The sequence below is a fragment of the Rhinolophus sinicus genome, linkage group LG06 (genome assembly GCF_036562045.2).
Source record: "Rhinolophus sinicus isolate RSC01 linkage group LG06, ASM3656204v1, whole genome shotgun sequence".
Taxonomy (NCBI): Eukaryota; Metazoa; Chordata; class Mammalia; order Chiroptera; family Rhinolophidae; genus Rhinolophus; species Rhinolophus sinicus.
Genome location: NC_133756.1, coordinates 151138867 through 151152779, shown reverse-complemented (window position 1 = coordinate 151152779; position 13913 = coordinate 151138867). Strand labels below are relative to the sequence as shown.

The following is a 13913-nucleotide window of genomic DNA, read 5'->3' as shown; positions in this document are numbered from 1 at the left end:
GGGCAAGGAAAGTCCACCACTTTCAAAAAGCCCACCTTTTCACGCAAGCCTGCTTTGTACCCAGCTTATAAAAGCAGCCAAGCAGAGCCAGCGCCACAGTCATTTTGGAGGACCTTCCTTCCCTCTGTGCTACCTCCCCTGTGCTCGAGCATAAGCTCAATAAAATTTGTCTGGAGATTTGTGTGGGGTTTCCTCTCAATTTCTATCTTGGGGAACCCAAGAACTGCAACACTGGTGACATAGGCGCTGTCCTTTGCAATCTGTGCTCTAGATTTACAGATCTTTTGTCAGTTCCTCCAGTTTGCCAAGCACATTACCTCAGGGCTTCTGTACGTACTGTTTCTAACATCTAGAAACCCTTTCCACATCTCTTCTCCCAGGGTTAACCAGCCGTCAGATCTCAATTTAGACAGTGTCCCAAAAATGTATACACATTTTAAGAAAGGGAAAAACTGTATTAAAATTGTAATAATATATACTGATAACAAAAGATGAATACAAGTCATGTGTATACATTTTTCTGGCACCCCCAGTATTATTTTCTCAAAGAGATCATTTCTGACATTCTTAGCTTTCTCAGTAACATACTTTCACTACATGCAACACATTCCCATTACTTGTTCAATGGCTGTATCCCATGAAAGCAGAAACAGTATCAGCTTTGTTTACTGCTATATCTCTGTAATTTTACTTGTTGAATGAATCAGTATGCGATTGATTGAATGAATGAATCAACAAACAGGAAAGGAGAGCTGCTGTATAATAAAGAATTTGTCTGGTCTTTGTCCCAGATTCCTGGGGTGGAATTCCTCTGGAATTCCCAGGGCAGTAGGAATGTCTTTGTTAATCATGGTGGGCCTCTGGATCACACCTGAGTTTATACTAATGAGAAGAATCAGAATTTTTTAGTCACCAAAAAGACCAACTGTGTAACTAGAGGGTTGGGGCTCTGAGTTAGCCCAACCTCTGGAAAAGGGAGGTGTGCTGGAAATTAAGTTTCATCACTCCACCGATGATTCAATTAATCATGCCTCCATAATGAAACCCCAATAAAAACTCTGGACACTGAAGCTCAGTGGTGCTGTCTGGTGGGTGAACACACAGATGTGCAGAAAGTGCGGTAAGTCCTGACTCCACAAGGGGGCCCAGAAGTTCAGTGTTCAGAACCCTCTGAGACTTTACTCAGTGAGTTTCTTCATTTGACCAGTCTTGATTTGTATCATTCGCAATAAAACTGTAATCATAAGTATACTACTTTCCTGCATTTTGTAAGATGTTCTAGAAAATATTAAACCTGAAGGGGTCATAGGAATCCCCAAATGTATAGCCAATTGGTCAGAAGTGCAGGTGGCCTTGGGACCCCTAAACTGGCAGGTAGTGTCTGAAGGACAATATTGTTGGGGACTGTGCCCCTGAACTTACGGCGTCTACACTACCTCTGGGTGGTTAGGGAGAGAATGTGTCTACTTTACAAAATGTAAGTTTGGGAAGTGTCCTAAATGTCTAGAAGGCATGAAAATCATATCCTGGTGTAACAGGGAAACTCCACCATCTCCACAGACTATCATCCTATCCTACTCTTGTAATCCTTTCCTATGCATCCAGGCTAAGAGCCTCTGCCCCTTCTTTGTCCTGAGCTATTTTGTACCTGGGCTACAGAGAAACAAAACAAAACAAAACAAAAAAAAACAGGGATGGGGGTGGGGATGGGAAGGGGAATACTTCCAAACATATGAAGTTTACCTTCAATGCTCTCTTAATTTTATTTTGCCCTTCTAGTCTTCCTCCCCTCAGCACCCCACTGATCACTAACCTACCACTACAATTTCCCATCTAAGACTCACTTTTTCCATTTCAAAATGATTTTTCCACATCTTTCAGTAACTAAAATAGCCATTTCCTCAGGGTAATTGATCCAGCAAGTAGACAGGTAATAACTGAATATATTGTACTAATCCCAATAAGATATAAATAAAGATGTTACTGGCCCTCTCAGAGATATTTACATTTCCAAAGAAGGAAGCTGAAAACTAATTTCTAATTAGTAAAATTCCTGAGAATAGCTAGATAATCTGCAGCTTTATGTATTTCTAAATCCTCTGAAGAAGCCAGGCTCTTCTACTTGTAACTTCATCAATTGGGACTAGGAAGCCACATAACTGCCTGGTATGCTCAAGTTTCCTTCCTTCCCAGGGATCCTAGAAAAGTTTTCCTCAACCATCTCCTGCAGCCCCATGGCTCCTTCTCCTAGGCCTACATCTACTTCCTCTTCTGTTGGTACTTTGAGGACAACAGTAAGGAAGCCATCTCTGGATCCCAACCCAATTAATCACCTGGTTTGCCATTTGGAAGCCAATACTCTTGGGTCTTTTTTTAAGAAGCTTGAAAACTTGAGTGTAAACAGAGGTAGACACAGCACCTCTACTTATACATAGAAACAAACACAGGAAAGCACCCAAAATGAGGACATGAAGAAACATGTCCCAAAAGAAAGATCAGAATAAAGCCCCAGGAAAAAAACTAAACAAAATGGAGGCAAGCAATCTACTAGATGCACAGTTAAAACACTGGTTATAAGGATGCTCAATGAGCTACATGAGAACTTCAACAAAGAGCAAACAAAAAGGAGAGAGAAAACAAAAAAAAGAACCACTCAGAAATGGATACAATAACTGAAACAGAAAATACATTAGAGGGAATCAATAGTAGATTAGATGCAGAGGTTTGAATCAGCAATTTGGAAGACATGGCAGCAGAAAATACCCAATCAGAATAGAAAAAAAAAAAAAAAAAACAACCCAAAACAATGAGAGCCGTTTAAGGGGCCTCTGGGACAACATGAAACATCATTCGCATCATAGGAGTACCACAGGAAGAGACAGGACAAGTAATTGAAAACTTATTTGAAGAAATAATGATGGAAAACTTCCCTAACCTGGTGAAGGAAATAGACATACAAGCCCAGAAAGCACAGAGAGTGCTAAACAAGATGAACCCAAACAGGCCCACAACAAGATACATCATAATTAAAATGCTAAAGGTTAAAGACAAAGACTCTTAAAAGCAGCGAGAGAAACACTGTTAGTTAACTACAAGGGAGCTCCCATAAGACTGTCAACTGATTTTTTTCAACAGAAACTTTGCAAACCAGAAGGGAGAGGCAGGAAATATTCAAAGTGATGAAAAGCAAGCAACTACAACCAAGATCACTCTACCCAACAAAGTTATCATTTAAAACTAAGGAGAGATAAAGAGCTTCCCAGACAAGAAAAAGCAAATGGAGTTCATAACAAACAACCAAACCAGTACTACAAGAAATATTAAAGAAACTTCTTTAAGAAGAAAAAGATAAAAAACATGAATAATGGCAATAACTACATACCTATCAACAATTCTTTAAATGTAAATGGATTAAATGATCCAATCAAAAGACTTAGGGTGGCTGAATAGATAAGAAAACAAAACCCTTTTATATGCTGCACACAAGAGACTCACTTCAGATTGAAAGACACACACAGACTGAAAATAAAGGTATGGACAAAGACAGTTCATTAAAATGGAAATGAGAAAAAATAAAGCTGGGGTAGCAATACTTGTACCAAACAAAGTAAACTTTAAAACAAAGGCTATAATGAGAGACAAAGAAGGACCCAGTAATCCCACTTCTAGGTATTTATCCAAAGAAAGCCCAAAACAGTACTTCAAAGGGATATATGCATCCATATGTTCATTGCAGCATTATTACAACAGCCAAGATATGAAGGCAACTTGGATGTCCACCAATGGATGAATGGATAAAGGGGAGAGTTAGTGAAAAAAGGGAAGTGATTAGGAAGTACACATTGATAGTTACAAAATAGTCATGGGGGTGTAAAGTACAGCATAAGAAATATAGTCAATAATATGTATGGTGTCAGATGGGGACTAGATTTATCAAGATGACCACTTCGTAAGTTACATAAATGTCTAAACACTGTGTTGTACATCTGACACTAATATAATATTGTATGTCAACTGTAACTGAAAAATTAAAAATAAAAAAGAAATGTAACCAGAAAATAAATGAAACCATTAAAAAAAAAAGTTTGTTTGATCTTAACTCTTCATCTCTGCTCAAACTATCTTTTAAGATACATATTCCAAACATTTGACTATTCTCCATCCCAGAACATTCTAGAAAATAGGTTTTAGGAGGGAAAAATGGAATACACTTTCCAAGTATTTCCCATAAACTGTAAGGTTGTCTGGGCCAGGATAACCAAAAGATATTTTTGCATTCAGCTGAGGAGAAAGGAAGGATACTAATTAAAAAATAAACTAGTAAGTACTTTAATGGACCAAGTATTCACTTTATAAAGGGTATAGAAAGAAAAAAGAATAGTAAGGTCTATTCCAGCTTTTGCAATTAACAATTCTTTGCAATCTTTTATTATTTATTATTTATATGTATTGTGAAATTATGAGCACTGTATACAAATCGACAAAAGTTGATGGGCAATGTTCAAGAAAAAAACACTGGCCCAAAATGGCATCACTTGTGCTAAAACCCATACCAAACCTACATTTAATTCTGACCTAACTGCTGTTTCAACCTCTCCCAGAAACAATCATAATCAAAGAGTCTGGAATTTTTTTCGTCAAGTACCAAGTAATCTTTCAAGTGGGCCCTCTCCATTTCTACCCCACCCCATAGAAAAAAGGCTATTTGCATGATAAAAACCCTTGCCATTCCTTTACCCTCAAAAAGAAGGTATCTTGGTCTAAAAATAATCCTTCCTTTTCTTTTGTTAATAGCTTCACCCTTCCTCCTAGAAACATCTTGCATTTTGTACAATCCCTAGGCTCCATTTTAGGTGCTAGATGGGATACTGCCCAGTTCATGAATTGCTTAATAAAGCCAATTAGATATTCAAATTTACTAGGATGAATTTTGTTTTTTGAAAGTAATTAACTAGGCCTGAATACACTAAGCTAGCACAGCACCACAGGTCACCCTGTACCAAATGAGTCTCTTGTTTCTACAACTAATATAAACCATGACAGTATGGGTGGAAAAGACCTTGACAGCATTTGACCTGGGGAAATTCTTGGTATAGGATAGGATACATTAAAAGCTTGATAAAGCTATAGTTGATTTTTTGTTAAGTGAATCACAAGTAACTATATTTTTCCAGGAGGACCTTTCTATTTTGTTTTCTAGAATAAAGAGTGTCACTTTTTCAAAGTTACAAAGTCATAATCGTGGAATTTGAAAAAAGTCTTATCTGTGGCATACTTGAAATCCAAGGCTACTCCTTTGGCCTTGGTAAATTATGCCTCCTGCAATGTTTGTGCAAAGTCCTCCAAACCAATTTGGAGCACACACAAGAGTCTCTCTTGAGGAATCAAGTAAGCATTAGAGCAGTCACATTTTGTTAACCAATTGTTTGCTTATTCAAAGGAATACTGATGTCACTTTCACTTTCTCTGAATAACTGAAGTTTTTTAAGCTTTCTCAAATCTGTGTTTCTTGACATTTGCCTGAGATAAGATAGCAGATGTTTACTTATTTTACATAACAGTTAAAAATTATTCTTCAACTTCTCAACCTTACGCATTTATAGAGTCTTATCAAGTTATGGTGACCTTTTAGTATAAATTCACACAATTCATGGCTGTTTCCTTTCCACTTATCTTATTGAAAACGTAATGTTTCTCTCATGACAAAGGGCTTTAGCATTTTCCTTTGAAGTTCTGAAAGTACTAATTTTCTTTATTAAGCACTGACTATACTTTGGTGGTTAATGCTATTCCAACAAATGAAGTGTACCTTGGTGATTTATTTTTCCTTTTATCATTATGGGTTTCATTAATATTCAGTAGAAAAAAAAAATCCTTCCTACGACTTAATATGGATTGCTAGATTTTACTAGAAATCAAGCCATGCGTTGATTATTTTAGGGAATGTTATAAAGGCAAGACTGACATTAAGCAGAGAAGGAAGGAGAATGAATAAAATTATTTCCCCCTTGCTAGACAGAGGTGGGGTATGTGGGATCTGGATGGGGAGGAGAGAGAGAAGAAAGAAGGTGAAGGGGCTACAGATCCAGTAATCATAACAAAACATCAATTCCCCCATCCCCGCCAGGCCCCACAAGTTCTACGTCCACACTAGAGAAGGAACTGTGAGTTAGAGTTGAAATATGACCTAGCAATAAGATAAAATTTAGCTCATAAAAGTGTTTTAATAGTTCCCTAAAAAATCTTGACAAACTAAAATTACAATGCAATATAAGTATAAGATATCTGCTAATAACTGTCAATAATAATTATGCAAAGCTTATGATTAAGGAGACAGTTGTGGTAGAGTGGGAAGTAAACTAAACATATAGCCAGCTAATAAGAACATATGTGGAAGGACTGCTATAAACTTTAAAGGATTATGCAAATATCACCTACAATTATTATTATTATTGATCTGTAACCAACTAGAAAACAAAAATAGTGTCTGTGTGTGTGTGTGTCTCAATAAGCATTCAATCAGAACTGTTTAATTATAGTGTAACTTTAAAGTAGGGTTGTTCAACCACAGCATTATTGATATTTTAGGCTGATAATTCTTTGCTGTGGGAGGCTGTCCTATGCATTGTAGGATATTTAGCAGCATCACTGACCTTTGTGCATTAGAGGCCAATAGAACTTCCTCTGCCCGCTGCTCCATTAGTGACAACCAGCAATGTCTCTGGACATTGCCAGATACTGCAAAACTGCCCCTAGTTGAAAGCCACATTAAAGCCTAAGAAAAATCTAGAAGTTATATTTGTGGCTTTCCCACACAACCAAGGACGAGAGACAGTCAAGATGAACTACGGCTAGAGGTCCGTCACGAGGCACGTGTGGCTACGGAACACTTAAAATGCAACAGATATGCTGTAAATGTAAAATACACACTGGATTCGAAGACCTATCATGGAAAAAGAATGCAAAATCTTTCAGTAATTTTCATATGGGTTACATGCTAAAGTAATACTATTTTGGATATAAGTGGGTTAAAATAAAATACATTATGATAACTAACTTCATTTGTTAACTGTTTTAAAATGTGGCTACTAGAAAAGTTAAAATTACACTTGTGTTTATATTTCGAATGGACAGTGCTGAACTTGTGCAAAAAATTATCCCTCCTTCACTCCAGGCAGCCTTTAACGACAAAGAGCTCTGTCCGCAGGTTTTTCTTTACATTCTCGACATTCTCCTTGGATTATCGCGGGTCTCATTTGCTTCAATATTACTATTCACAAATGACTTATCTCCGAACTCTACTTCTAGTTTAGAGCTCTACTGAAACCTAGATCCATATAGCCAACTACCAAGTTAACAAGCCCACCTGGACATCCTAGACGAACCCCAAAAGGATCCACCTCCCGGATTCTGCATTTTAGTAAGCAGCACTATTGACACAGACACTCAGGCCAGAAACCTGAAAGTCATACATGAGTTCTCCCTTCTTCGTCCCACTTGCAATCGCTCACACAGTCCTGCTTCATCAACTTCCTAAATATTTCTTCAGTCTTCCTTTTTCCTACCCCACTGGCTTATTATTTGTCCCCATATCAATTCCCTCTTCCCTTTTATATTTTTGTTACAACCCGCCCTTCCCTTCTCAACACTCATGCGAGATAAATATTTTTGTTCAGTGTTGTCTTTCCTATTAAAATATTTTACTTCATGAAGTCTGGTGCTTTCTTGTTCATTGTTGTATCTCATTCATTGATGAAGGAAGGGAGGGAGGGAAAGATAAACTGCTAACTCTCAGGTAGCAGTTACTGAAGAGCTGGACTACAAAAACGATGGTTCCATTAGCATATGTGGCCTAGGAAAATATCAATCCTTATGTCTTATCTAAATATTAATGCTTATATATTGACTCAAGTCCTAGGATTCTAGAAGGAGCAAAAACATGCTTGGGAACCATATGCCCCGTGCTCTCTCCCTTAACAACAGATCTACCGACTGTGCCCAAGCGCACACTGTAGACTTTCCATATACTGACGCAGGAAGACCAGATGAACAGTGCCCTTTATAACCCTCCCATCCTGCAGCAACCTGACGCCCAACATTTTCCATCTTCAGTGGTCTAGTCCCTGAGTATCTATAGTTACCCAGTGAAAAGCAGCTAACATGTATGTAATGCTAAGAACCACTGTGATGAACTAAACTGCTTCTGAAAGAAGGTTGTTCTCAGAACACAAGTTGAAGGTAAGTGTTCTCTCTTTAGGGCCCCTCGATGCACCTCCCTACCTAAGCCAGCTTTCATTCTCTGGTCCACGACCACTTGAGAGACATTAAGATAGACTATGACTGTCTAGCCTACAGCTAGAAGTTACGGTAAGTTATGGCTGCTATTGATTTGCAAGTTTAAAAAAGGATTTTACAGATGTTAGTGGTTCTGTAAGTATGCCAGATCTAAGCTAAGGAACAGCAACTTGTGAAAGACTCCAGGCAATATAGTAAGGATTAGAAAAGAATTTGTGGATACAAGGCAAAAACTAGACCTGTGTTTTCATTCTGATTTTGCAAGTGGCGCTCCTGTAGGTGGGGGAATGGCAGTGTGGGAGGGTGGGGCATGGTGACATGTGGTATGGACCAGGTAGGAGCAGAAAAAGATGGCATGTCAAAGCCTCGGGTCCAAGGGCACTGCATAGGGCTAAAGGTGTTTACTTTTTTTTTTCTGAATTGCCTTATGAAATAAAAGACCATCCTTTTATAGTATGAGGAAGGGAAGTAGGGTCTTGACTAAAGAAATGTTAGGAAACATTTTTTAAAGGGTTTCCATTTTTCTCCCTTTTACAGCCCCATAGAGAAAACAATGGCAATTACCAGGTTCACATCAATTCAGGCAGTGAGATAAAGAGGTGCAGTCAAGAAGCCAAGTTTTTCTGAACTAGATGCCCGTTTCTTTCTAGAAAAGACTCAGAGCATGGTGGGTAACTTTGCAAAGCCCATTTTTTCCCTTGTAATCTGCTGAATTTTTTTCGATAGCAAGGTCCGACCCTTCCATATCTCAGCAAAAACATCAGTGTTTGGTAATAAGAGCGAGGTAGCTCAGGTGTAACAAAAGGTAGTAGTAGACTCGGAAAAAAAGGAAAATAAGAGGGCTCAATCCTAGCTGCACCATTCAGTCTTTACGCGACCTTAGGCAAGTCTCTAATCTCTAAGCCACTCCTTCAAGTGGGGGGATGTCTCCCCTAAGGGGATACAAATTGGTTCAGGAGTGGGGAGTATGAGATGTTATTATTTTTATGTATGGAGCACAGATATACATCCAGTACATAAATGAGATATACAGTGTATCTGTGTTATTAAAATTTCATGGGAGGGAAGATTAGGGGAAAATAATGTCTAAAAAGGCTCCGTGGGGCAGAGGGTAATAATGAGTAAAAGGCTGAGGAACACTTTTTTAAGCCTTTGTTTCCTCAACTGTAAATACGAGTTGGCATCATCCACTTTAAATGACTATTATGATGTAACTATCTCTAAATATATTTAGAAAGAATGAGAGACTAGAAATAAAGCAGGCAGGGAAAACAACCAAAATTATAAAACAATCATGAAAATATAACTAAAAACACAAACATTCAAGCATATGTAGATTAACATCATCTAATGATCAATTGCATTAAGACAATTTTCATCTCACTAGTCATTTTACCAACTGAACACCAAACATCCAGAAAGAAAATGTACACAGTAAAAGTCAAATGATAAATACAAGAATCATTTATATAAATGTGGCAATAAAGATACAAACCTAAAACACCAATTTCAAGACCTGCCAAGCTTGTTTTAATTTTATCATAAATATCTTCTGATGCAAAGTCAACAGCAATGGTCCTTGTTTCCACTTTGAATTTTTCTCCTAGGGAAAAAACACAAATGGAGAGAAAGGGAGAAAATTAATACATGGTAATTAAAAATAAACATTTGATGTCACTATCCTTTCAAACTCTTTCCCCCCTGCAACTTGATATGAAATTTAGAGCCGGATAATTTAGAGCATGACACCATCTAAGAGATGATATAGAGTCAATACAATAGATCTGCAATAAAAACTCCAACGTTGTCACAGAGTTGGCTGAGTGTCCCTTAATCAGTTCTCCTTCTATAAATCAATGACTATTTTTTAGACCCTTAGATACAAATAACAAAACATGATTTATACCATACTGTTATATACTCTAAATATCACCGGTTTTGTGATTTTAATTGCAAACTGATGCTTCCTAATTTCAGGGAAAAGTCTTTATGGTGTAAAATATTTGAAAGTATGTGAAGTGTTAAAACAAAAAGTCCATCGTACTAAAATGAAAACAAAACAAATATGATCGTATTGGAATTGAGGAGCTTGGTTAATTGTTCATAGTCACTACATTTAAAAATCCACACAAATTGCACAGTAATAAAGCTACAAAGTGACATAAGATAGACCTCAGTGTTCTACTTTGCAGACGGAGCTCATGGAAATAACAAATCCAGAAATGAGACCCTGGAGAAACAAAGCTCATCTCACCTGAGGTAACTAGAAGGATTACTGCTTCCTTCACTAGTGAGCCCCTCTGAGAAGATGGCATGGACTGTGAGGTCACCCAGTCGTGGGTACCAATTTCATTTCCACACTTATCTGTCAAATGGCTTTGAGCAAGTCACATGTCCTCCTTGAGCCTGTCATACGGGCATCCTCCACGAGCCTCGTATCCGCTTGTGAGAATGCAGGTAAGGCTACTCAACTCAGGGTGTGAGGCTCCGGTGTTACCCACGGGCACACAGGGGGCACTCTACACATGTCAGTTTCCTCTTTCTCTCCTCGACTAATCCCATCTCACGTTACTTAGTAAAAGTTCAGTGGGCTAAGAAAGCTTATTCTTTGGAACTTGATGAGGCTTCAAAAGAATTAATTTAAAAATCCAGCTTCCAAAATAAATTTTTCTTCATTCGAAGTTAATGTTGGCTCACCACGGAATATGCAGCATTAATCCACAAAGGAGGTTTCCGGTCTTGATTTAAAAGGATTTATGTCTAAAACTGAAGAGCTGGTTCATGAGAGATTTGATTCTTAGTCAGACTCAATGAGAAGTATTGACCTTAGGTAGGAATCCATGAATTAACTAGAGAGGCTAATAACTGACCTGGAAAACAACTGACCTGGTGTCAGAGGCATACTTACTTTCCAATGTACGTGGATTATTATGTGTGTTCATGTAATGGAGCTACAGATACAGGGTTGTCATTTCACAACGGCTGGTCCCACATGTGTTTACTGTAAATGGTTCACAGAATTTACCAGAAGTGAGTCAAGAACTCTGCCTTTATTAGAGCCACAAATTCACAAGAAAAAAAAAATCAAAAGGCTGAAGGATATTTTTTATTAAATGTCAAATTTTATTCAGGAATAAGATAAATTTATCTCTTTATTTGGAGAAAAGCAGTCAGTATGTTGCCATACTAGCACCATATACTGACATTTAGGAAAATTTCTGTCTAGTAATAAAAACCCCCTCAGAATCCCTGAGTCAAATTTACTCTTTTAAATCTCACAGGATTTTGGTGAGTATGCTTATATTGTGGAGTCTGGTATAGATATGCAACTAAAATAAAATCCTGAGACCTTTCTGGAAAGAATGTTATTTAGTAAGATCCCTTAAGTAAGTTCTTTCTTTGTGTTCACATTAGAATAAACAAAATGGCTTCTGATCCAAGTTTTTCAAGCTAAAGTAGAATTTTGAACTTACACCCAGATTACGCTGAATCATGTTCTAGCTCAGTTAACGCTGCTATTTTTCTCTTATCTTCACTGCCTCTACTGTGGGCGTTCTCTTTTTTTAATTTTGTTTTTTATTGGGGAATATTGGGGAACAGTGTGTTTCTCCAGGGCCCATCAGCTGTAAATCGTTGTCCCTCAATCTAAGTTGTGGAGGGCGCAGCCCACTGGCCCATGTGGGAATGGAACTGGCAACCCTGATGATCAGAGCTCACGCTCTAACCAACTGAGCCATCCGGCCACCCGGTGTCTCATTTTTAACACAAATGTTGACAGTTTTAACATTTTCCTCCCCTCCTCACAAACCTCCAAGTTCCATGTCACATACAGAAAGAGCCAACGTCTCTGACAACAGCCTAATACTTCTCTGAACTCATCTCCACCTACTTACTCCCCGAGTCGCTCCCCATCTCTAGGCACAGAGGCCTCTAGCAATTCTTTAAACACAGAATGTTCTCCAAATACAGTACTGTTCCCTCTGCCTGGAATGCTCTTTGGCATCCCTTGTCTCTGTTGGGTCTTTAAGCAAACGTTACCTTCTCGGAGAAGCCTTCCTTGACCGCCCTTTAAAAAAGCAAGCACTCCTCCCCCGCATTCCTGTCCCTTGCCCCGCTTTATTTTATGCTGTCATCATGCCTACCCCGCGCCCCCAACACACTATGTATTTTAATAATGTATGTGTTTGTTGTCATCTGCTCCCACTAGAATTAAGTTTTGCGAAGGCAAGGACTTGGGTCTGTTCTGTTCAGTTTCTCAACAATGTGACAAAAGACTCGGGGTCTTTCTGTCCTTCTCTCATATCCCCTTAGGCTGACTCCCTTCCTGGTTTCAAGAGGGCCACTGCCGTTTCAAGTATCCTGTGCAGTCGGCAATGTTTAGAGATAGAAATGGGGTGTCCCCATTATATGTCCCTCATATGATGAGGAAAACCCCCAGAAGATTCCAGCAGGTTCCCCTCACATGTCCTTCCCCAGGATTATGGGATACATGCTCCTAACCAGGCCCACGGACGGGCTTCAAGGATTCCATGAACCACTCGACTGCCACCACCACGTTGAGTGTGAATCAAAAATTGCAGCACTTATCTAAGAACATGACAGGAGATGCCTCTCTCTGAGCCCAGGCCATCAGAAGAGAACTATGACAGGTGTTCTAAAAGGCTGAGGTGGGAGGTGGCTGGCTTCCTTAGGCCCTGGGGAAATAAATCTAGGTATCTTCCTCCTTCCCAGAGCCTATCAGCCCTCATCCGATCCTACCCACAGAAGCCAACCCAGATGAGTAAGAGTCCTCTCATTTTCAACATCATCACAAGGGTGTACTAAGCACCTAGGACAGAAATAAGTACCACAGACACATAATACAACATAGTACCATAGACACATAATCTCCGCCTTCACCACCTCCCAACCCAAGGCTCTTCATAAGACCACCAGTCACAACTCAGCAATAGCCCACTGCTGGGGAAGAAGGACTTTCCTGAAGCCTTTGGAAAGGTACTTCTCAGTACTTTGACCCTTGCCTACCACAAAGGCTCAAGGGATGACAGCCTCTGTCAAGTCTGTCTTCCAGAGCAGGAACTGTGATAAGTTAAAATCAATGCCCTTACAAATGTGTAGGAGAAAGATATACAAACAAGTGAATTTGGAGGTTGCAACTTGTCGTCTTGAAGAAATTCTGGTTGCCCGAGTGCGGAGTATCATCAGCAGACAGCTTTTGGGGATCAGCCCCTTCGGGGAGTGTCTCAGCTTCAGAGTCGCCTGAACCAAGCCCATGCCCTGCCCATGACATCCACGTCCAAGGACTGAGCGCGGTGGGAGTACAAAGCCAGTGGATGGCTTGTACCGCCCAGGTTCTGATTCCCAAGTCACAGTCTGCTTATTAGACTATTTTTCTGTTCTTTCATAATGCCCTACTTTTAATCATTTTAGCTTTAAGATAATTTTTAATATTTCTGGCAGTGCAAGACTCCTTTATTATTACTCTTTTTCAAGTTTATTGGTTATCCTTACTTGTTTAGTCTCAGATTTTATTGAGGCTGCATTGAACATTTCAATTAAATTTCTGAAGAATGACAATGTGGCATTCCCTCCAGGCTCTCCATTTGTTCAGTGTCTCA

The 13913-nt window shown here is 39.0% G+C and overlaps 1 protein-coding gene across 1 annotated transcript in view; it reads right to left on the bottom strand.

The window, feature by feature from the left end:
• Positions 1 to 13913, bottom strand: part of HSD17B12 (hydroxysteroid 17-beta dehydrogenase 12) — a 137136-nt gene that overhangs the window by 43328 nt on the left and 79895 nt on the right. The window contains exon 4 of the mRNA XM_019746448.2: positions 9791 to 9898. Within this exon, the coding sequence (XP_019602007.1) occupies positions 9791 to 9898 (108 nt within the window). The remainder of the gene's footprint in view (positions 1 to 9790; positions 9899 to 13913) is intronic.